The sequence below is a fragment of the Cavia porcellus genome, unplaced genomic scaffold, assembly GCF_034190915.1.
Source record: "Cavia porcellus strain 051 isolate PalLab524CR breed Dunkin Hartley unplaced genomic scaffold, mCavPor4.1 scaffold_28, whole genome shotgun sequence".
Lineage (NCBI taxonomy): Eukaryota > Metazoa > Chordata > Mammalia > Rodentia > Caviidae > Cavia > Cavia porcellus.
The window spans coordinates 5,450,278-5,476,230 of NW_026947511.1; the positions used below are offsets into that span (position 1 = coordinate 5,450,278).

The 25,953-nt window shown below is 39.4% G+C and overlaps 1 protein-coding gene across 9 annotated transcripts in view; it reads left to right on the forward strand.

Moving 5' to 3' along the window:
• The window catches only part of Plce1 (phospholipase C epsilon 1), a 349,441-nt gene that overhangs the window by 156,195 nt on the left and 167,293 nt on the right, over window positions 1–25,953 (forward strand). For 8 of the 9 annotated variants that reach the window (XM_063239388.1, XM_063239384.1, XM_063239383.1 and 5 more), the window contains one exon: window positions 18,305–18,590. In XM_063239388.1, coding sequence (XP_063095458.1) covers window positions 18,305–18,590 — 286 coding nt within the window. Of the gene's footprint in view, window positions 1–18,304; window positions 18,591–21,265; window positions 21,330–25,953 lie in introns of those variants that run through there. The other variant, XM_063239391.1, reaches the window with a different exon arrangement.

Here is a 25,953-nt window from a genome sequence, read left to right on the forward strand (position 1 = left end):
TTAATCTTACTCAGCTGGCTCCAAGGCAGGGTGCTGTGGCAAAGGGGCAACTGTTCATGGCAGCTACAAGCGACAAGAGCTAAAGGGCAAAAAGGGCCAAAGAGAAAAGAATGCCTCCTTCCCTCCCTTATATTGTATGCCAGCTACCTGCCCCTTGGGCAAGTGCAGCACTCACGCTGCCAATCATAGCACTGGACAACAAACCAATCGCAAATGTTAGACTCAGCCATCTTTGAAAGGCCCACTCCCCATGACTGCATGAGGCTTTGGAGGGACATTTACACACAAACCATAATACCTGACCACTGGGAAGTAACCACTAAAAGAGAAATCACAGCTGCCTAAGGAACTGGGAAGCCTCCCTCAGTTCCTGAAGACCTTAAATTCCTGGCAGTGATAGTAAAGTCCCAACCAGGAGAAAATGCAAAGTTTGGAATGGCAGAGCTTTGGGCATCAAATCTGAACTGAAAGGTGAAAGTAAAGGCCATTTTCACCGTGACTGCCTCTCTCTTCCCAAATTGGATTTCCTGGCTTTTTTCTTCCTTCCCAGTAGGACAAATGTGCACAGTTAGTATTATGCAGGAACAGAGGAGGAAGAAAGAAGAGCAGAGCCTGTATCTATCCAGCATCTCAGGTTGACTTTCCACTTTCAAATCCAAATTCCACACGTCAGAGCCAGCAACTCTTTATCCCTACAAATATCTTCCTTTCAACTTTCCCATCTTAACGTGCTCCATCTCAGGGGTTAGTTTATTCATGAAGATTTTTCCATAATCTCTTCCTCTTCCAACTTCCAGTGATGCTTGGATTTTTGTTCAGATCTCATAGCGCTTCATTTGTAGGTATCTTTGCTAAGTGTTAGAGTCTCCACACTGCTCTCAGATAACCAAGAGTTCACAGTATAGCTGTTCTTTCCTTATTTCTGTGTCCTTTGAACTTCACAGTAGGTCAGTTCTTGTATACCTTGTCTCATTTTCTTGCCCTTGCATGATTCTAGATAAGCAGTGGCTACCCTTCCACTGAAGTCAGTTTATTCCCAGTGCTTTGGCTTCTTCTGGACTCTATTTGCCTGAACTTCTGTCTTCTCAGTTGTTATCTCTTGCTTTGTCCTATTAGTTAACTTACTCTTTTACCTTCCCCCGCCTTCCTGCCACCCCTGGTTATACAAGAGACACTGGATGAAGGGAGGGGGGTGTCAGTCATTGATTAATCAATCAATGAACACTTCACAGGCTGCCAATGAAGGGTGATAATCATGTCAAAACCAAGGTGAGCAGAGACTCTGGAGCATGACCATCTCAGACATGCTGGTCTCAGATCTTCTTTCTGACCCTGCTTCTTCTTTCCATCCCTTGCTTCAGAAGCTATTATTTTTCCCTCACCAAATCCACACTCCCACCACATATACTTAACTGCTCACAACCTAGGTTACATTTACCGTCTTACTTGCTATACATATAGCATTTGACTTTTCTTATTTGTTGTTTCTCAAATTTAAAACTATGTGTTAAGGCAGTGGCCTCTCACTAATTTTGGAAGTGAAAAGAACCATGACATTGATAGGCAAGGTCGCCTTTCCCTGTGTTCTTAGAAATGTGGTAGGGTGAAATGCAGAAAAACTGATGATGAAACCTTTGGAATTAGCCAATGAAATCCCAAGTCCAGCCAGCCAGGAACAGCTATACCCTCATCTCTAGCACAGAATATGATCCACTTTCTAAAAAACTTGCAAATGCCTCCCCCAGGCTGTAAGCTGAAGTACTAGAAAGGAGTAATTTGGAGGGAAAGTGTTAAAAGAAAGAAAGCTCTTGGTATCATTTCTGTATCCCTGGCTTTCAGAGCCCATTTTCCATCTGCTCCCTTTCCCTTCTCAGGGCCTCTGCCTCCTATTTTGTAGCACATCACTGTCATTCCTAGGACACTAAACGGAAGTTGAAATATGTTCATGCCTGTACGTGAACTTTCTCCTCCAATTATGAATGTAGTAGATACAACTCTTTCCTTCATCCTCATGAAGTGAGTGACTAAGCAAAGTTGCAGTTCTTTCAGCGAGGACAGAGTTTTTAGAGAAGAGTTTAGAATTAGCTTGCTAGTTAAAATAAAGGTAATCTGATTTCTGAGCCATGTATGCTAGAGTCCTCTAGCTGAACCAGCTTTGTTACTGAAAAGATACCTACTGATATCCAGAGCTGGTGCAGAAATAACTGGGATTTCAACAGAGATGTGGCCCGGCCCCATCAAAAGGCATCTGTTTTCAGCTTGGCATCACAGTTATTATGTCTTCTTTGGCTCCTGTCTATTCTACTGCGAATGAGAGCTAAACCTTGGATGTGTTGACTTTGTTTGCCCCCTACCTTTGACATAGGAAATGCCCAATAAATACAAATGACAGCTAAAATCCATTTAAGAAACATTTCAAGAGTTTCAGTTGTATACAGCACAGTCAATTATTCCAACCTTACAAATCTTCAGTAAAGTTGACTACACAACTTCTTTTTGTGAGTAGTTTTTTTGTTTGTTTGATTTTTTTGTATTTTTACCGGTACCAGGGATTGAACTCATGACTGCCTGCTTACAAGGCAGGCGCTTATGCCGCTGAGCTAAATCCCCAGCCCCTTTTTGTGAGTAGTTTGAAAATAAAAATCAAGAAAGTGTGATATATTTTGCTTGAGTTACAGAAAAGGTACTAGCTCAAGAAGAAATATCATATACTATGAATCCCTGGATCATGGAGGGTTTTATCAGTCAGGATTTTACTAGAGAAATATATACAACACAAAATATACATCTGTATAAGAAATGATAAGATTGGCTTGTGATAGCCCCAGAGTTGGTTGAGGAAGTGTGCAGAGGGTGTTTGCACACTGGAGACCAAAGGTATCTCTCCAAGGTCTGGGTTTCACTGCAGTGTTCTGGGGCAAATCCATATCATGGAATTGATGGGTCTGTAATGGAAGGCTGACGCATTGCTAAAAGGTTGAAGGGTCCAAGGGAAAAACCAGAGTTTGCCCTGGAAGCCAGAAGATAGCATCAGCTGAAGGTGAAACCTGGAGCTCCTTCAGGGAATGGAAACCTATCCCTCCTTCCTCATTTCCCTTTTGTACTATCTAGGTGAAGAGGTACCTTAGGGTGGGTTGTCTACAGCCTAGGGTATATAATCGCTAGTTAAGCTTCTAAACTTCTCAAATTGACCCAGTCCATCAACCACTACAGATGGTATAAAGAAGAAAAAACTCTTAGAACTCTCTCAAGTGGTTGATTCCAGTTGGTTAATAATAGCTAAAGTGAGCATGTGCACTGGTTTTGATACTGCCTTTAATTATGTATAGTCACTTCTGCATCTGGTCCTTTATAAGCACTTAGAAAATATTGTCTGCATGCAATTATTTAGTACTCCTGCAAAATGAAGCACAATAGCATTTTAAATTTTTGCAAGAAACCCAAGAGAATCTGTAGACAGGACTTGCTCTTAAGTCTACTTTTATAAAATAGAACTTCGTACTATTATTTTATATATAATCTTTAATTTTATATATAAAATCTAGTATTTTATATATAATCTTTAACACTGCCACCTGATTGTTGCTACAAAAGACCTTGTTGCTTTGCTAGCCAAGAAAAACTTTAAGTCCAGTAGAGACTGTGTTTCCTCTAGAATAAATTACAGGACATTATAGTGGTAGTTCAACATGGTGGAAGGCCAAATCAGGATGCTTATCCTGATGGCCACATATGTCCTCCTCCTTCCCCATTACAACTTCCTTCTTCCTTTCCCAGTGCATGTGGAAAAAATTCCAATCAGTTCCTTGTGTGTCATCAATGCCTGTCTTAAACACCACATTTGGTCAAAAATCACATGTATACCACACTCCCATATCCAGGCAGAGGAGAAAGCTAAATCCTTGCTGGTTGTCAGTCAAACAATACAAGCAGTAAATTGTTTTTGCACCTCAGTTGCTAACAAATCAGCTGTGTTCCTTCAAATTAGCCGCTGCCTATAAGAGGTGGGGTTCTTGTCTCCCAGCCTGCATGTTGGTTGGCCCATGGAAAGGGAAAATTGGCTTCTTGTTTCTCCTCCTGGGACCTGCATAGCTTCCATATTTATCTTTCTACTGCTGTCTTCCAAAGGTGGAGGGGAAATGATGCTTTCTTCAAGATATTACAATGCTTTCCAGATATTTACCTCCAGGTAGGTGCTCCAAGTAGACTTCTGTGGGATGTCTTTGAAAGTTGTTCCATTGCATGTAAACAAAAGAGATAGTTTCTCATCTATTCCATGATAGGAAGTGTCTCTTCTCATTTTTTTTTAATTGTTTTGCTTTTAATTAATAAGGAAATCTTCAAGTTACAATAAATCTTAGATGCAGTCATTTTCATCTCATTGGTACATTAACAACATAAACTGGTTTGAGTTACATCTTTAATACTAGGCAAAATACATCTGAAAGGTGATGGGTGTCTTCAGGCATAGGATCTATAACTTTCCATTTTACTTACATGGCAACTTGCTTAGAAAGTATTTGTGACTGCACCTGGTTCTGAGTTAGAATTGCATCTGCTTATAAGGACTCAGCAAGACCCTGAGACTCCCCGGTTTCATCCCAGACTCCTCATTCAGTCTCTTAGCTTCAGGCATCTGGAGTTCTTTTGTATATTCTCTTTACCTTTGCCAGGCAAACTCTTACTGTGTATAAGTGTGTCTCAGAAGAAGCCTTCCATAGCTTTCTAAGGCACTCATCTGTGTTTCTAAACCATTTTATACTCATCATTACAGTTTATTATAATTGCCCACCTTCCCTGTTACTCAATAAATTTCTTGAGAACAGAAAGCTGTTTTAGTCATCATTTCGTCTCCAGCCCCTGGCAAGCTATTTGGCACACAGTAGACATTCAGTAAATGTCTGTTAAATGAGTGAATGAATAGAATCCAAACAAGGAAGACATTCTTAAACTTGGATTTCTCCTCCTTCAAGACCTCAAGTGAATTCAGAGACGTTGTGTCTCACAAATGCAAATCTAAGCTTCTCAGAGGATTCCCTCAAGTGCACACGCTTCCCTGTGGCCTGGTTTTCTCTTAAGCCTTCCTACAGGGTTCCCTTCTCTGGGTATAAAGCTCTAGAGTTTCTCTACCAGTCTGGGCTGTACTGTACTGTTTCTTAGTTCCTTCATCTTGTGCAGGTACCTGCTGCATTTTCCCTTCAATGGTATGTACTCAGGTAAGTCAGTATTTGGCAGTACTGAGGATTCAACCCACAGGTACTTACCACTATGACCCCAGCCCCTTTTTATATTTTATAAAAAAATTTTTTTAGTACAGGGGATCAAGCTCACAACTGCGCACTTCCAAGACAGGCACTTATGCAGCTGAGCTAAATCCCCAGCCTCTCTACTTTATAACATTTTGACACAGGGTCTCACCACATTCCTGAGGGCTGGACTGCAACTTGAAATCTTTTCACTTCAGCATATCAGAATGCTGGGATTACAGGTATGCACCACTAAACCTGGTTGCCTTTTCCCTTTTAGACATGATTTTTCTCCCAGGTTTCATATTTTCCTGGCCTAAGAGAAGTAACAATTCTGGATCCCAGAAACTCAGTGACCTCTGTTCCATCACTGTTCCATCTGCCTTTAAGAATGAAGTTGATGCAGTTTTCCAGTGGAAGACGTACAATGCATTCAGTAATAATAAATGATTCTCCATTAATAAACTAGAGGATCCTACTAATCCTTCATTCTCACCTTCTTTCTTTGCCTCTGGACAAAACTCACAGTGTCAACATTGAAAGAGAGTGAAAAGAAAGAATGAAAGAGAGAGAGAGATGGGCATCAGGAATAAAGGGAAGGGAGGGAAGGATAGTGAAGAAAGAAAACCAGGACAAAGGAAACACAGAATGAGACTCAAAAGAGAGCAAACTGAGGAAGGGTAGAGGCATTCTGAGATATATGATATGGCACGCACCTGTAATCCCAGCTAATCAGGAGGATGAGGCAGAAGGATCACAAGTCAAAGGCCAGCCTAACCAAATTAGCAAGACCCTGCCACTAGATGGATAGCTGGCTGACTGGCTGGATACATACTTACATCCATGGGATTGAGGATGTGGCTCAGTGGTAAGGCACTTGCCTAACAATGGTGAGCCCCTGAGTTTCTGTGTCCAGTGCCACACAAGAAAAAGGGAGAGATGAGGAAACGGAGGAAGAAAAAAAAGGGAAAGGAAGGAGAAGCAGGAGAGAGAGAAGGGAAGGAAGAGAAAAGGAAATTTAGAGTGAAGAAATCATGGGGACCAAGAGGAAATTGAAGAAAACATCTCCAAGAACCGCTTATAAGAGAAGGGAACAGAGAAGTGATAGAAATAAAGAAGCCAGTGTTGAGAGAATCTGTACTGTAACTTTCACATTACTCAAGAGGATTAATAAACTCCCACTTATTGAATACCACATTGAGCCAGTTAATCTTCATTGTCAGCTTGAGTGGAACCCCTCGGAAGGTGGTTGGATTGTGAGGACCCTATACTCATTCTGCAGAGGTATCTGGGTGCTTTTAGATACATAGCAAACAGCCAAACTCTGGGTTCAGTTTAGGGGTAGGGATTCCACCACACTATTAAAGCAGAGTGTGTAATGGGGTGTCAGGATTTGTATCTCAGTGGTAGAGTGTATAAAGCCCTGGGTTCAATCCCCAGCACTAGGGGGAAAATGACCTGGTATGTATGTATTGGTCAATTCTCCTGTTGCTGGGACAAATTGGTTGATACTTAACAACTTAAAGAAAGAGATACTTATTTTGGCTCATGGTTTCCAAGATTGGAGTCTGTGATCATCTGGCTCCAATGTAGAAACATCACAGCAAAATAGCATAGTGGAGCAAAGCTGCTTACTTCATGGCAGCCAGGGAGGAGAGCATGGTGAAAGAGCGCCATCCAGAGTTACACCCAGGGACTTACTTTCACCTGGATCCCACCTCCTCACTATGAACATTAGTGAATTAATACAATGATGAATAATCCCTCAAGATCCAGTCACCTTTTCAGGACTATCTTAATTCAGTCAAGTTGATAAATAAGAGTAACTGGCACAAGTTCATCCCTCAGCAACTTGAAACCTAATGATAGCTCCTTAAACCACAGTTAATCTCCAAATAAACATAACAAGTTAATAATTCCACCTAACTTGATGAAACTGCACAACTGAAAACACAGTAATTATTTTCCCGAAGTCTCAACAGTTGCAGCATTCCTCAAAAATATAAGTCAAGGTCTTCTCTAAAACCTAAGACAAATTCTTAGCTATGAACCCCTCCAAAAATAAAAACTAAGTTAACACATTCCCAAGATAAGTGATATAGGATAAACACTTCCCATTCCAAAAGGGAGTGAGGCGTAGGGGTCAAATCAAGACCAAAGAAAAGATTGGGCCAAATCAAGACCAAAACCCAGTGGGGTAGACATTGAGTCCTGTAGCACTGTGTCCAACGGACAGCACGTGATGGTGAGACGTGAGTTCTAGTTGGCTTGGGTAGCCCCGCCCCTGTGGCCTTACTTTTTCATCTCACAGAGTTTATGTCTTCAGCTCACTTATGCATTTCCACGGTTTTCCTCTGCAAACATTCCATGTTCCTGGTATCTCCAAATTCCTAGGGTCTCCGCTACCATTTCAGCTTCGTTCCTGTAGCTTCACACATCTACTGTACCTCTCAGAGCATACTGCCTGGTCTTTCAGGCATTCTTTTGAAATATGGATGGAAGCATAATCCCACAACTCTTACATTCTGCATGTCTGAAAAACTGATATCATGTGGATAATGCTAACATTTGTTGTGAGCAGAAGCTGTAGCCATGCCCCTTTATTCTATGGCTGCAACATCCTCTGAGTGCCTGGATAGGTGAGCATAGTGAAATGAATCCTGGGGAACCAATTCTCTAGGCAAGCCTTCAGGAGTAGGAGGTGCAGAGCTCTCTTATTAAATGAAAAGTTTAAACTTTTGTACCCTTGAGCGTGCTATGGTTGGAGTCTTGCTGATTCCTGATCTTGCCTCAAGGCTTCTTTCTTCTCCCATTTCAAAGCATTTCATTTCTTTTTAATAGTGATAATCTCTTCAGTAATCATACTTTCTTTAGCCCCAAATTTGCAAGAAGCTGGAAAAAGGCTATTCTACCCAGTCCTGGCCTCAGCCCTGATCCAGAAAGGCAGAACCTGGCAAGCCCCAGAGGCCAATCCAGACACTGACAGGAGAGAGCTGAATGGGCAAACAGAAGCAAGTATCTCTTAAGTATCAGTGTCTCCATGACTTTAAGAATGGCAGAAAGTAATTAGAATAGGCAGATGATGGCTTTGTGTGGTGGGAAGTTATCTGAGGTCCTGCAAGCCAGGAGGCATGGATTTGGAGCTTTAAAGATCAGGAATTACTGTTGTTATTGGATAAACAGGACTGATGAAACCAAAGGCAAAGAATTTAAAGCTGCCTGCTCTCTTTGAACCCAGGGTTGGTCATAACTACCCTGTAATAATTTCTATTAAACAAACAGAAATTATTTGCCTGCTGCTACTACCAGAGCCTTTGTGACTGAGTCTGACATGATAAGTGTGATTCAAAAACACGCCTTTCCACCTCACCCTAAGGCCAGTCACTCTGCTGTCCATCTCTGGTAGTGAGAGCAGTATGTTCTAGGAGGTCAACTTCAGTTTCAGTTCATCTTTAGGTGGACCAGATGTTACAATCCAGGCAGCATAGTACAAGCATAAAAACCAACACACAGACCAATGAAACAAGGTAGAGACTCCAGAAATCAATTTGTACATCTATACCAACTGACCCTTTAAAAAGGTGCCAAAAACACACAGTGGAGAAATGATAGCCTTTTCAATAAATGCTGGTAACTGCATAGCCATATACTGAAGAACAAAACTTCACTCTTCTCTTCTACAGTATATAAAAACCAACTCCAAATAGATCAAAGACCTAACTGTAAGACTTGAAACTATGAAGCCAATAGAGAAAAAACTGGGGGAACACTTCAAAACATCTAAGATAGGCAGTAGTTTTTTTGGATAAGACTCCAAAAGCACAAGTAACAAAAGCAAAAAAATAAATGGGACTAAAAATATCTCTGTACAGCAAAAGAAACAGAGTGTAGAAACAACCTACAGGGTAGGAGAAAATATTCACAAGCTATTTACCTGAAAAGGGATATCCAGAACATTTAACAAACTTTAAAAACTCAAGTAGCAAAATTAAATAATTTTAAAATGGGAAAGTGATCTGAATCAACATTTCTCAAAAAGAAACATACAAATGGCCAAATATACTAAGTATATGAAAAATGCTCAACATTACTAGCCATCAGGGAAATGCAAATTGAAACCACAATGAAATATCACTATTGTGGTCAGGGTTTACAAGGGAAAGGATTAAAACAGGACACATAATTTATAGAGTTATTTTATAATACTCAGCCAGCAAGTCAAATACAAAAGAATATGGGAGATCTGTGTACACACTAGAGACCCAAAGAATCCAGCCGAGGCCCTAGATCCCACAGCAATGTCCTGCTCATGAAACTGGAGACCTAGAGCCCATGACAGTGTCGCATGCAAGTATATATTAAGAATTTGCACTGAGAAGTCCCGAAGGTCCATGGTGGAAGCTAGAAAGTCTGCGCCAGCACAGTGAAGGATCTGTGCCAGTAGGCTGAGGGATCTGCACTGGAGCCGGAAAATGACACTCAAAGCAAGGACCAGAGTTCCCCTCAAAAGAAACACAGCCATCCTCACAACAGCAAAGTCCCAAGCTCCCATGGTGATGATAACAGCCAAGTTCATATTACGAATCCAGCATGACAAGTTTTTCCAGGAGGATCAGCGGTACATCATCATCTTCTCTGGTTCTTTTTTATGCTGTTGGCAATAATACTCAGGTGGGCCTTCCACACCCAGTGCCATGCTGACTCCATTCAGCTGGGTGTTACAAATTGACCACCAGTTATCAGTCCACCACAATCAGCATACCCCATTCAGAATGGCTGTTATCAAAAAGGCAAGAAATAGCTGTCCTACTGATTCACACCTGTAATTCCAGATATTCAGCAGACAGGCAGGAGAATCACAAGCTTGAGGCCAGCCTGGGCAACTTACTGAGACCATATCTCAAAAAACAAAGAGGTTTCAGATGTAATTCAGTGGTAGAGTGCTCCATGTTTGATCACCAGTACTGAAAAAAATAAGTCCAAAAAAATAACAATTCTTAGGATATAAAGAAAAAGAAACCTTTAAACATGTTTGGTGGGAATATAAACGAGTACTGCCATCATGGAATCAATATGAAGTTTCCTAAATCTTCTGCATGATCTAGCAATCCTACTTACATATCCAAAGAAAATGATATCAACATACCACAGAGGTACCTGTGCTCTTATGTTTATTTCAGCACCATTCAAGATAAGGAATCAAATGAGGTAGCCACTGAAAGACAAATGCACAAAGAAAAGTAGGTATATGTACATAATATAACACTAATCATAATATAACACTAATACTGTCATTCACCACAGAACAGATGGAACTGACAACATCATGTTAAATGTAATAAAGGAGAGGCAGAAAAACAAACACCATATGGTCCTTGGCATGTGGAAGCTAAAAATTTTGATCTGACAGTAAAAGAGAATAGAGTAGAATAGAATAGTGGTTATTAGAGGCTAAAAATGTAGGAAGAGAAGTAGAGAGAAGTTGGATAACAAGCACCAAAATATGGTTATATGGAAAGAATAAGTTCTGGTCAGGGTGAATATAATTTGTAATAACCTATTATATATGTCACAATAAATGAAAAGAGGAGCTCAAAGGTTTCAAAGAAATGGTAAGACTGAAATGCTGATTATCCTGGTTTGATCATTATACATTGTGTAGTGTATTGAAATTTGATATTATGCCCCCAAAATATGTGTATATTAATTAAAAAGAAAAAGAATAATAAATATTACAATCAAAGTTTGGGAGCTGGGGATATAACTCTGTGGCACAGCACTGGCTTGGCAATTCCAAGGTTATGAGTTCAATTCCCAGTACTAAAAAAGAAAAGGTTAGAAATGAGAGAAATGTAGCTTTGGTCTAGAAAGCACTGACCCAGGCAGAGCCAACCCTCCCCCATCCCCCTGGAATCAAGAAGAGAAAGACAGTCCTGGCCTTCTCCAGCTGGGTAGAGGGAGGGAGGTTAGAAAGTAGGATAGTCAGGCAACAGAGCAGTGGGACACAGGGATCGACCAGCCTGGCCCTGGCGATTGGCCTCATCCCTTCCACCTGCTGTGGATCTGCAGCAGCCTGGAGAGGCAGGATGTCTGGAACTTTCTGTCCCTCACAACTTCTCATGTGCACATTTTAACAAGAGCACTGCTCGTAGCTTCTGAGCCAGGGGTTGCAGGCTATAGGATTTGTGAAGTTTTGTTTTGTCTTTCAGTGACTTTGTCCCCATGTGATTCATTAGTTGACCTGTTGCTTCTTAGAGCTACAAGGAGCCTGGTAGTTCAGACCATTAAGTCCCTTCAGTGGGCCTAATTCATGGCCTGACATCACAAGCCTAACAACATAATCCATTTGTCCTGATTTGATTTTTTTCTTTTCAAGAGCCTTCCTTGGCAGCTTGGTTTTCTCATTACAACATGATTCATCCGTATGGTAATTTCCATTAGAATTAGTATCTCAGATGTGATTCATCTTTGCAAATATTAAGCTGGAAGCATCTCTTACAGAAAAGCCTGTTACATTCACAAACACAGGAAATTTCTGTGAAATATGCCACTTCATTCGTTCGTTAGTTTTGCTCTGCACCAGATTCTGAGCTAGGGGCTTTGGAGAATGGAGAGATGAATCGGCCCTTTTCCCTGCCCCATGTCCCATTCTGAAAGGGGTTAACATGGGTATAAGTGTGTATAGGGTAGGCTTTCTGAGAAGTGCAATCCAAGATGAAAGATAATTACATTTTCTTTAAAGTCCAAGGTCGTGGTTCTCAAATTTCAATAGGATTCAGAATCACTTGGGGGGCTACCTAAGCATAAATTGCTTGGTTCTAGTCACAGAATCTTTGATTAAGTAGATTAGGCATGGGGCCTGAGAATTTGCATTTCTATGTTTCTGGCTGATGTTGCTGCAAGTGATCTGGAGCCCTCACTTGGGACCCCTTGCTGTAAAACTCCATCACAGGCTTCCTCCACTGCCTGCAATATGCTAAGCAGTGTGCCGGGGGGGAGGCACAAAGTGTTGAATGAAGATATGGTCTCTGCTCTTGTGGGCACTTATACAGTAAGAATAAACTGTGATTTCTGGATTTTACAGGAAGTGCCACTATAAGGTTTTATGCTAATACAGGAAATAATATGATTACTTCTCACTGGAGCCCAGGAGAGGCTACACAGAGCAGGCAAAATATTAATGAAAGGTAAAATGTGAATTAGAAGAAACTGTGTGGAAGGGCATTTGTAGCTATGAAATCCCAGATTGTCACATGTTCTGGGATATCCTCCCACATTCCTTTTAAATTTGCCTGCAGTTTTGAAGGTTTGGCTTTCCTCCTTAGAAGCTAGTGGCACAGCTCTGGTTAATTGGCCTGGGCCAAGCAAAGCCTTTATTTTTGGCTCTTCAGAGTTGTGTTGGGTCAGTGTCTTGAGCATGGTCTGAATATCCTCAGTAGAATGGAATTCTCCACACAGACACTGGAATGGAATGTGGAATCAAGAGCAGAGGAAATCAGCCTGCTGCCAAAATCCTGCTCCCCATCCCCTGCCACTAGGTCTCCAAGCTGCCACAGCTGTCAACCCCCCCAAACAGCTTTCTGTTTTTGTTGACTCTTACGAAATGTGGTGGTATTATTGCCTTCTGTTTACACACAACAACTCATCCAAGATCAAACTTACATCATCTTCAGCCTGCCAGAACCCTGCTCCTAAGTGTGAGACATTAGGAGAGGTCTGTGAGAACAGTAAAAAGGGATTCAAAACATAGCACAGAGCTCTTACACTTTATGCCAGAAGGGAGGCCCCAACTTGTTATCCACCTATTAACTCACAGTTAACAAAGAGGGTAAATGTGTTTATTTTTCTAGCACAAGGTATCTTTGCAAACCAGATGATGGGAAGGGTACTATTAGAAGGCGATACAATCACTACTGAGAAGTGACAGCTGATACTGAAGAACAGTAATAAGAGAGAGAGGAACAGAACCTAAATATCTTAAAGAACAATGATGATCTCACTTTTTGATCATCATAGATTGGATTTGACAGAATGTATATGTCCAGTAAATGTAATTGGTTTGTTGAATGAATGCATAAACCCACTGCTCTTTAGTAAGCTTGGTCACCATGTTATGACATGTTGATTTCATCTCTGCAATGATATTGACCAATACAGGATAATGGTCTATCTCTTTTTACTTTTCTTTTCTTTTTTTTTTTTTTTGAGACAGGATCTCATTATGAAGTTCAAGCTGACATTAAACTCACTTTGTAGCCCAGGCTGGCCTTGAACTCTCAGTGGTTCTCCTGTCTCAGCCTCCCAAATACTGGGATTATAGGAATGTACCCCTACACCCAGCTGGTGGTCTGTCTTCTTTTCAGCATCTTCTACTACCACAGTAGTCAACAGAGATAAAATTTTAAAATTTTTTGCTTTTTAACTTGAAGTTATAAATCTCCATATAAAGAAAATTTATTTGGTCAGAATTTATGCCAGGCACGGTGGCACACACCCATAATCCCAGCATTCAGGAAGCTGAGGCAGAAGGATTGTTGCAAATTTGAGGCTACTCTGGCTACGAAGTGAGTTCAAGGCCTGCCTAAATGCAGGCCTTGAGACCCTGTCTTTAAAAAAAGAATAATAGCTTCACTAGTATTTAAGATGACCATGAAAGGGATTAATGATGAGTGATAGAATTGGATTCCCAGTCAGGGACCCATATGATAGAATTTTGGCGCGGCTGAAAAGATAAGTGTGAAATATAAATGACCTTTATTTTAAGAATGCAGAGAGAGACCCCCCAACCCACTGGGGTCCGGCATTCTCTCCAGAGTCTGGCAATCTCTCCGTTGGACACGTGGAGTGGGAGCATACATGTAGCTTAGGTTTGGGGTGGTGCCTGAGGGGCATTAGTGATGTGCAGATAGCCCATTGGTATTCATTTCGCACCACAGGTAAATTCCTAGGGGCGGGGAAGATAGAGCTCAAGATAGAGCCCCCTGGTTCCGCCTCCCAGCCTCACCAGCTACAGTGTCCCAACTGGGCCAAAATCCTTTCAATGAGTAAAAACAATAACAATAGCAGTATAAATATTATTTAAACTCCTTGACAAATAATGTAATACTGAATTCCACTGTTGAACTGTGGGGATGACAAGGGTCTCATGAGAGATAAAACTAGCCTACAGAGTTGGAGAAATCTGGGCTTTAATCCTGCCTTAGCCTCTTACTGGCTGTGCAAAGCTGACTGTATTTCTCCACCTCTGTAAGATTTTTTTCCTTCTGTAGAATGAAATTGACCTCATAGGGTTAGTGCTTAAGAGTCAGTTGTTATGTGATTACTCAGTATCGTGCCCAACATATCATCATTTTGACAGTCATTATGAGAACTTCTTATAACAAGCATTTATTTAGCCCATGGTCCTGCGAATTGACTGAGTGAGTTCTGGTCAGTATCGTATGATCTCTGCTGGGCTCTTATGCATCTATGGTAGTTGTTGAACTGACGATTAGAAGGTTTAGGGTGGCCTCACTGTGTGTCTGGATATACGTAAGCTATTGGCCAAGGTGACAGGAGTGACCAGGGCAAGGTCTGTCATCCTCCAGCAGGCTGGCTCAGACTTCTTCCATAGTACTTGTTCAAAAGTCCCCAAAGCAAGGAGAGAACCAGCTCCAGTGCACAAGTATTTTTCAGGGCCCTGCTTGTATCACCTTTGTTAAATTCCTATTATGGAATCAACCACTAGGCTAGCCAGAGTTAATAAAAAGAAATAATATCTGGCATTTTTATCGTCCACTACAGTCATCACTTGTCACATTGTCAAACTGTTTCTTGAGCTAGTTGTTATAATTCACAAAATCTTTATTAAAGCTTGTAATTCTGCTCAAAACCTTGAGGCAGGTACTTTTGTATCGCCATACTAGAGAAAAGGGAACTGAAGCAGAGAGTAACAAAGCAACTTATCTAAGGAAGATTACTCAGACGGAAAAATGAGAGGTAGGATTGAAAGCAGTATTCTAGAGCTACAGTTATAATGATTGTTCTATAATGTTTTTTCTGCCCACTCTGTATGAGGGATATCTTCATGGTTTCTTTCACTGGTAGAGAAAGTAACCTGATTTTAACCTGTTCCCCATTATCATCTACCACACTTTGTGCATGCTTCAACAACAAACATCAGAATTGCTATGACAGGGATATGTTAGTTTGACTCAATGACTTGATAAAGACTTGTGATACCTTTTTGGTTTCTTGTGGTAGGAATGTTAGTAATGACAGCAGCTCAAAGGGTCATTCTTAGAACTCTTCATCTTTTATTTCTTCCAACAAGTTTGAGGGCCTAGAAACAAGTGGCTGACAATAATTCAGAGTAACTACTTCATATAAGCATAGCATTTATATATATATATATGTATGTATATATATATATATATATATATATATATATATGTATATAGTTTCTTGGAAGTGAATTGCAACATTTGAGAGCAGAGGCTGTAGCTTTCCTCTTGTATCTTTAGCAGTTAGCACGGATAAGAACACATTGGAGTAGCTCAGAACATCCATATTTACATGTCCATGCACACACACACACACACACAACTGTACAATAACTGTGTATAAATATATATGTATATATCCATATCTCTTCACAAGGTTATACCAGTTGAAAATAAATATATCTCTTCACAAACATGTACAAACTGAAAATCAGGTATTGGCCAACTGTGACTTAAAGAATGGTGGAAACTGGCACCGGTGGTGAGCTCATGTCCTGCTTGACAGTGGAAAGGCAGCCATTTGATACTATGCAAGAATATTCAGTGCTACCAGATTGTTCCAGTTTTCAGGAGGAGCTGGAACTTCGATATTGTTATCATTTGTGTGTAGATGTCCTCCTAAAACCTCATGCAGTCATGGGGGCAGGCTTCTAGAATTTGTGACTGGTTCATGGTCCAAGGCTGGGATTGTGGATGTGAGTGCTACAGCCACCCTAGGCTGGCCTTTATTCTTGCTTTTTCTGTCTTTGGCCGCCATGAGCTGTTGCCCTCTGCCATGTGCCACTCTGCCTTGGAGCTAGCTGATTATGAACTGAAACCTCCACAAACTGAGCTAAATAAGCCATCCTTGATTTTGGGCCTTAGGTAGTTTATTTCAGCAATGAGACAGATGTGTATGTAAGCAAGCAAGCAACCAAGACAGATGTGTATGTAAACCTTCCCCATTTTAAACACTGTGTATGATATAAAGCCCAATCTGTTGGCTAAGTCTGGGTTGTGGCCATCACTTTGTGACCTTCCTATATCGAGTGCTTGTCAGCATTTCTCTGTTGCATTATAACTGTTCTAAAGGTCAGATTGGAAGGAGAGACATGGAATAAGGAAGAACGGGGAGGTGATAAGCTAGGAAAGACTTCAACGAGGATGGGGGTCATGTATATCAGAGATTCCACAGAGTTCAAAGTGGAATTGAGAAAACGCTATTGGATTAGTACAAATCATTTGGTGTAACATTTCATCTATAGGCTAAGTGTTCTTTTAAAAAAAGTGATCCATTAGCCAGATGTGATGGTATACACCTGTAATCACAGCACTCAGGAGGCTAAAGCTGGAGGATCATTGTGAGTTTGAGACCAGCCTGGGTTACAAAATGAGCTCAATTCCAGCCTGTACTGCATAGTGAGAACTTGTCTCAAAAAGATCAAATTTAAAAAAATGTAATCCATATTCAAATTGCATGAGAAACACTCAAACACTAAGTTAAACAAAATAAAATCACTTTTTTCACTCTAAACCTTCTGCTTGTCTTTAATATTCTTTTATACAACATGAGTCTCCAAAATGGAATGCATTTGCTGTTTTTCAAGCTTATGTGATTGATGAGTTTATAGACCATACAGTCCTTTGTAGTTCTGATGTTTCTGAAAGAATACCTTGGACAAGTTGGTAAGTGACCAAATGAACCACTGAGACTCTTTGAAGGCACAGTGTAGGCAATAAAATCATAAAGGAATGAGCAGGCCACAAGCACCAGTGGAACAGCTTGGCCAGTAAAAGAAGTAGACAGCCCATTAGTAATTAGGAGCTTTCTGGATGGTTATCTTTCTGTACAAAACCTTTTCAGTATCATTTTACTGCTAAAAACTGAAAAACCCCAGGGGTCACTCATCTCTGACATGTAGAAGCTCTGTGCTTTTAACAGTCGAGGCCTAGAATACTCAACAGAACCTAAAAGCTTCACACAGATGTCAGGCCTCATCTTCCAAGTTGGACTGTGAGATCCTGCAGTATAAAACTTGTGTGCTGTTCTTTACGTTGCCTCACCTCTGTGGATATAGTGCCCAGCACAGAGCAAGATCAGTATGATGCATGTTGAGCAACTGTATTAGAAAGGACAAGGGGCATAGTTGGGAACCTGTCCTGAAAATCTAGTCTTACTGAGATCATTCTGGGTGAATATAAGTGATAGAGACTAATCAGCACAGTGACAAAGGTAGGGGAGATGCTGCCAGCTCACTGGATGTAAATGACAAAGAAGTAAGAAGAAAAAACATTCAGAGATTTTGATCCCAGCTGATATATTGGATTATGCTGAAAAGAAAAATGGAGGATTCTTTCCCTGTGACTCTCTCACCTTCACTTCAGTTAGAATGTGAGGCAAAGATTCCCCATGAAGGTCAAGCTGAAGTGTTTCGTAGAGTCAGACAGACATGGACTCTTTAGAAGAGTCCAAAAGGATAAGAAAAGCATTGCCGTTGTCTCTCTGCAGAAGCACTTTGTTCCTCTGTGGAAGGGAACACATTTGAGCAAATGTATTTTGGGTTGGTACAACTTTAAGTGTTCTGTTTGATAGCAGAGTTGTTTGAATGGCCTATTTCATAACTACACATAGCTTTTCCAAATAAATGGTGTCTGTAGAATGTTCAGGTTAATGCATGAGTCCAGTGCTCAAGAGTGTTTGTGCTTAGAGCGACTGAACCTTCTTTCTTAATAAGTCATCTTGGCATTTTGTCAACAAGTTAATTTGCTTTTCTAAGAAACCAGATTAATACTTCCTGTGCTTTGTGCTATTCACAGATCTACAATGCAGTGAAAAGAGAAGAAGCAGAAAATATAGTTGGCTCTCTTCTCCATTTCTTCACAAGGCTCCTGGCCCCTGAGACAGTCCATGGAAGGATTAGCAGTGGTCCGTGCTTAAAGCAGTGTGTCCGAGACCCTGTGTGTGAATACCGCGCCACCCTCCAAACAACTTCCATATCTCAGTACATCACTGGATCTCTCCTAGAGGCAACCACATCTTTAGGAGCAAGAAGTGGTCTTGTAAATACTTTTGGAGGATCCACTGGACGAATGATGCTGAAAGGTAATGTTCAAAATGTCATTTTTAACTTTCTGCCCTTGCCTTAGAGAAGAATCTAAATTAGCATTTATGCTGATGGAGAATTGAGTTCATATATCCACCACTTTAAATAAAAATAACTACTTTGGGACAATATAAAAGTCCCTATTAAAATACTTTTAGATTCTAAACAATAACCATTAAGATTTTGAAGTTTCTTTTTTAAAAGAAATAAATAGTTAAAATGCTACCTATACTTTTTTTTAGTAGTCAGGCAGATGATTTCTTCTAGTGATATTCATGACAGATGTTAGTAGTGTGACAAGGTACTAGTAAACAAGTACGGTCATGTGGTCGTACTGAAAACCACCAGTGGTTGGGAACAGAGTGAAATATAGATCTCCTTCAAACTCATAATCACTATGTTCCTAAGGACCATCTTCCAGTGAATTCCATCTAAAAGAACAAGATAGGTAGGCATAGTGCTTAAATATGAAGGCCAGTGGAAAATAGGGTCCTGTAGCATCTGACCTTCTCGCCAGTAGCAGAAAGGCAGGTCAGAAATGGCAGTGCACCAAAGAGCCTTGAAGACTTGTTCACTGTACAGCTGTCACAAGCTACTTATTTGGCTGTTTTCCCTGGCAGGAAGCTACTGCCAGACAGGGACGATGCAGAAAGGCATTCCACTGCCTGGGGGCTGCCAAGAGCTCCAGTTGATATCTGATAATTGCTTTCAAGGAGAGCAACTATTGTCCCACTACAGTAAGTCCTGATCTCAGAGTCAGCATGCCAATGACTTCCTCCTTGATCCTCAGCCTTCCCCATGCCACCCATACACCTGCCAGCAGACCTAAGAGAAACACCACCACCTCCATCTGTGCTGTGTTGGGCGCCAGTTGGTTTGTTTCCTAGAATCACCTTAATTTCTGGGAATTTTTAAAAAATTATGAACAAAGAAAATCATACATGTGAGAACACTAATTCAAGTGACTAATGGGAAACAACTTGATTTCATCCATTTAACATGCAAACTTTTAAGCTCCTACTTGTTTCTATATGCTGGGAAAAGAAAAGAAAAACATAATTCCTGCCCTAGAGACCTTATGTGCTCTAGGTGGTAAGCAGATTTCCCTTCAGGATTCAAGGTTTCTCCACTCTGCAGCAGCCCCCTGAGAATGGCAAGTTTACATTCTCCGTCAGTGCTCTTCCAAGGAAGCTGAGCTGTGATTAGCATGTGGAATTAGTATTCCTTAAGTGCCTGTGATTATATGGCAGGACTTCATTCTGAGAGCTCAGCAACTTGGCTTATCAGATATCCACTATAGACAGTAGATTTCAGGTATTATGGGAGATGTACTAAAGTATTAGGTTAGTTAAAGCTGCTTATGAGAAGGCAGATTTGCATGTACCAGTTAATCAAAGAACTCTGTGAAACTGCAGAGTCAAGTGCCAAATACTGTGGAAGTGGCTCTGAGTGTTCAGAGTTTGGAGGAGTGTTAATATTGTATATGATAAATGGCTTGTCTTGAAAATATCTATATTTTCAAATTATTGATTTCAAATAATCAAAAGTCAATGCAAGCTACTTTGTTTCTTCGCCATGAATTTGACTCCCTAACCAAAGTAGGTTTGCCTCTAGTCTTTTACAGACCTATGGGGAGGAAGAAGGATCCTTAGACACTGCTTCTTGTCCCTGACAGTAATTATGATTGCTTTTTTCACTTCTCTGTTCAGAATAGGACCTCATAGATCAACATTCACAGCTAAGAAACTTACCCAACCATCAAGTAATGTATGATCTGTCAGCATTTTAAGCAAGAGCTGAGGGTTTTTCTTTAACATTCTGTTTTCATCTCTTTAGTCATTTTGAGTGACTCTCCTGACTAATACAATTGGCTAATTGTTGTCTGCTCTGGGCTTATTTCTGCAACTCCCAGCTTGCTTTCTTAGAAACCACTTTTAGCTTCAGTGCCGTCACCCAACTTCAGTGACTGCTTCAAAGTGTTTTTTTCCCCTAGTTAAACATATCTTCCTCAACTTGAAATGGGAGAAAATACATTAGGAAAACCAGATAGATTCTTTGAGAAAAAATAATAAATATGTGAGGCAATATATGTTAGTTAGCTTGATCAAGCCATCCCATAATGCAGATATGCTTCAGAACATCATATTGCACACAATAAATATTTATATTATTTTTGTCAATTTTTTTCCCAAGGTTCATGAATCCAAATTTTTGTCAATTTTTTAAAAATTAAATGTTTGAAAAACAACATGTCTTCCAAGTCAAAAGTTATTGACAGAATTCACATAATCCCCATATTGGCTTGTAGGTTTTGAACTTTAATAACTATGTGTCTATATACTCCACCAGAGGATCTGGAGGAGGTCCTGGCTGTGGTGATTTGACTGGCTTCTTTTACTGTTTAGTGTGTATGTCTTTTAATGTATCTTTTGGCATAAATTTGGTTTATGGCTTTCAGCTCTAAATTGGTAATGAAAATCCTGTGAGAGGTTTCTAGTACACAATTTCCAGTTTATTAGTTAATTGTGTTCTAGAAGTTCATTTCTCAGGAGCTGTTTGGAACTTAGGACACTTGCCTGGAAAAACAATATTATCAGTGAATTGGTTCCCGCAGTCTAGTCTTTAAAAATCTGTTTAACCCTATAACTCAGTTAAAATTTACATATTCTTATAGAATGAAGAGGGAAACAGTACTATTGAGATGCTGAGCATCAACCTCCAAGAAAAAAAGCATACAAGTGAGTTAAAAGATATGTTTTTTGTTGCAGGGTATTAATTTTAATTGAAGGGGAGTTAATAAAAACTTATACGGTGACTGAAAGGAACTGTATTTATGAGATTTTAGATGTTGGTAGCTGTAGTTATAGATAATTATACTTTCAAACTCATACCTGTATGAAAGAATCAGAAAATTATCTCAAGTATCTTTTTGTTTCCTTTTCTTAAAAGGGGTGCTTATAAATGGAATAAAGAAGGGGAGAAAGAGACAGCACATGATTTTAAAACTTTTTCTCGGAGAGAAAGGGAAAGGAAGAGGTCAAAAGAATGACCTTTTCTTTGGGAAAAATCATGTTTCTTTGGGAAAAACCATTAAATGAAATTGAAAAAGGTAGACAAAGGAGAGAGAAAAAAAGAATGCTTATGATTCCCCTTATCTAAAGCACTATAATAGAAATCATAAAGACAGGAGGGGTGTGAAAAGCCAAGATAAAGAACAACGGGAGTTAGCGTTCAAGGATACAAAATTTCAGTTTTGCAGAAAGAGCATTCTGGAGATGATGATGATACAACCATGTGAATATCTATGATACCAATGACCTATGTGCTTAGAAATACTGCAGTGGGAAATTTTATGTTTATATGTTACCACAATAAAAAAAGAAATGAAGGAAAAAGGAGGTCTTTCATCCCAGGTCTGTTATGAGGTTAGAAAGAACAGAGAAACTCGACTCCTACAAGTTGTTCAGGTCACAGTTGAGGACAACAGCAGCCTGCAGTGGGCACAGATACGGGAAGAATGTCCAGCCAGTTGATCATCATCCCCATGTCAGGACTTGGTAACTCAAGGCTACATTGTCCAGCATTTGCAGCTGTATTGCAATCTATGGGATGATACAGAAAGACAACTATCAATCAGAACACAAACTGCTTGGTTTTCTGCCCTTAAGGCCACCAAGGATGGTCTTTGTGTTAAGCTGAGAGTTTCCCAAATTGTTAGAAATATTTTCTGATATCAAGTATTGGATAGTCAGGGTGTACCCTTGATTACAAATGCACTGTCTCCAGTGAAAAAACAGAATTTACCCCATACATTAAGGGACTTCCACTAGTTCTTTAAAAATAAAATAATGATGAGATTGTTCAAACAATGAAGGTAAATGTTCCAAAGCATACATATGATACCAACCAACATAATATATTTAAGGCACTCAACGCAATGTTTTTACTTATACTTTGTTAAGTAAAATTTGTAAATTAAGCAGTTAAATATTACATATAACCAGTACAATGCTTAGTTACCCATATTTAAATTACACAATGGAAGAGAAAATTCCACTGTTCATTTGTATCAAGTTTGAATGTGTGTGATATGTAGAGAATAATTATATTGAAGTTACTGGTCATATGTAGACTGCAAATTAGAATATTAATATAAAGATAAAATGTGCCTTAAAGATTAATAATCTTATTTGAAAGTAGGAAATATTTTACTGGAAAATCTGATAAATTTTCAACTTATTTTTCATTCACTATGTACTATTTGTATCTTTTTTAAAATAACAGTTTTAATATAAAAATAAATCATAGTCAAAATATACATGCACGTTTAAAGCATGACTATACCCCATAAATAATTTAGTTTATAATTGCTCTCTTAGTTAACTTCTTCAAAACAATTACCATTTACATGCCACCAGGCCAGGAAGGCATGTACATAGTTCTAATTCCAATTTAAGTTTATTTAAAGAAATACCACGATTTATTAATTTTTTTACTTTGAAATTATTTTTGTGTGTTACGTATGCTTTAATGTAATACTATATTGTTTCTATGTTAGTTAATCAACTAAGAAATACTCACTGGTTGCCCATGTCACCTATGGAAAGAATACAAAACATATTTGGAAGTCTTCACCTTGTAAAATAGTATTTTCCATCCCAGAGAAAACATAGTATTAGATTTCAGTGTATTGAAATAGCCCTTACCATTTAAAGAATATCCACGGTGCACACTATAATCCCAGTCTGAACTACATAGTGGGACCCTACCTCAAAAAACAAACAAACAAACAAAATCCATAAAGTACCAAACTACTGAGTGGTATCAGTATTAGTAAGTTACAGAGACAGGAAGTTTGGTGGGTACAGAACAAACCTCTCTGCTTTGGGGCCACAGGAGGCCAAATGTCATCCAACAGTGGGATTCCATGCAAAAGTATAAGTTTAGAGTATCACTGTACACCAACCAGAACCCAGTAAAGTGACTCCATAAACAGATATGACCTGAACTCGTTGCCAAGGTGTCACTAGATCTAGCTTGAGTTTGGAGACTAGTTGCATTCAAATCTTTTATTTTTCCTAGTTTTGCTCCCAGAAACTAGCTTGTGAAAAATTCTGTCCTATATCTGAGTAAGTGTTGACACAGAAGGAGAGGAGGGCTAGAGGAAAATAAGACAATAAAGGGATGATGAAGTCCTGATCATTGAATTCAGAAAGGAGATTGGTGAAGATGGCAATGAAAGACAGGCACTGAGGGTTTCAAATCAAAATGTCAAGTCTTGGTTACATAGTCCAGAAGTTCATTTGCAAGAGAGTTGTTTAAAATCCTATATCCAAATCTAATCAAACATTGCTTAGACTCCAAGACTTTCCACGAAACTTGGTGAGTATTAAAAGTGAAAAACAGTACTGAATGATGAGTTTTCAGTATTGCCAATTAAATGTTCTAGAAAAAAAAACTAGAGTAAAAAATTGTTAACGCTGAAAGAGCCAGATTTAATTAGAGATATAAAGAGCAACTAAATTACCCTGGAAGGGTAAAAGAATGTTTGTGAGTTAGAGGACAAGGAGAGAAGCTTAAGAACAGTTTTGGGGAGGGATGTGAAAAGAACTAAAATGTGTCATGTGTGTATACCAACCATCTACAATGGATTTAATCATTGTGAATCACAAACATGTACTAGCATGTAAAGCTGAAAATATATAGAAAAATAAAGCCAAAAAAATATAACTTAAAATAATTAATAGAGTGAGCCAAATTCCTCATCTTCCCTTCAGGTGATCAAACGTACACTTCTTAAAAGGAAAAATAAAAAATAATAGACGAAGTAAATATTTTTTCCAGAGTAAGGACATCATTGGCAAAGAACAGGTGCAGAAACATGCAAAAGTGGTTACCGCCAAGAAAGCCGTTCACTTGTCATCGTCCACCCAGCTTGCTGTTGCAATATATGTATTCATTCCTAATGATTTTGACAGAAAGCATTGAGAGCCGATGTGAAGGTTCTGGTAATTCAAGCCTCTCATTTCCAAGGTTCTTACTAGCCTCCATAATGAAGGCCGCATTCAAATGAGAAGAGGACAGAGGGGTGACCTGGTAGCCTGGTTGAAATCAGGGGGGAAGAAGAGCTCAGAATGACTAAGATAAGTGTTATTTTAAGCTATTTTTGTCCTATTGAGAATATCTGTCTCTGAGTTGCTTTATGGTTAAAAGAAATTAAATGTGAGCACCATTCTGTCTTAGGTCTGAGTCATGACTTCAATACTGTATCAAAATGAAAAGATAACTTTACTTCTCTGAATTTCAGTTTCTTTTTTTTTTTTTTTTTTTTTTAAATTTAAGAGGAAAAAGAGAAAAACACAAAACAAACCAAAGCAGTGTAAGGGTACACGTAATACAGGACTACAAAAAAACAAAACAAACAAACAAAAAAAAAAACATAACAGTAAGAAATCACCTGTTAGTAGATTACATATTATCATCTTGAAAATAGTTCCTCAAATCACAGTATCAAAGAATACAAGGTGGACATTCAAACAGGGAGACTGCAAACAGCTGTGTTCAATGATCCAAAAACATTGATATAGTCAGCTATTTAACACCCCTAAACACACTTGCTGTTATATCCGTTAGAGCTCTTTTTCTTTTTTTTTTTTTTCCCTCTCTTTTTTACAACAAAATTTACACATTTTGGATTTTATTACTCCTTAGTGCTTATTACTTTTTTTGGGGGGGGGGAGAATACAGTCAAATATGGCAAAACAAAGCTGTCAGTCAATACCAAGGATAGACATAGCACATGGTGTAGAACAGAGTACAAGTTTATCAACAATGGTTATCAACGTTGTCCCTTGTTTCCTTAAAAAGAATTGTCTATCTCATTAGATATTATAAAGTTGGACAAAACAGTAGAGAACAAGACCAATAAAACTTAGGCATTGTGAACATTACAGGACTTCCAAAGAAGACAATAGTCAAACCAGAATGGGTATCTTAGTGAATCTTATTGTCTTCAAAGTTGGGCTTCAGTTTCTGTATCTGTAAAATGAGAATAAGAGCAACAACTTCCTCAAGTTGTTTTGAAGATTAAACATAATAATGCATGTGAAGAACTTATCATAATAAATACGATGATGATGATGATGATGACAATGTCCTGCTAAGGAGAAAGATGGTAATAATGGCCGTTATTGCCGCTCTTTATTACAAAACTTTGAAATGCCAGCCCTCCTTTGATCTGAATTCAGAGGCCCTGCTGTTGGCTCAGTCAGAGGTGGGCACAAGGAGTAGGGTCCCTGCAGGGCTTTGCCGGTTGTGCTTCCAGAATGCTTAGCAACTTACTGACATCTGAGAGGAGGTATC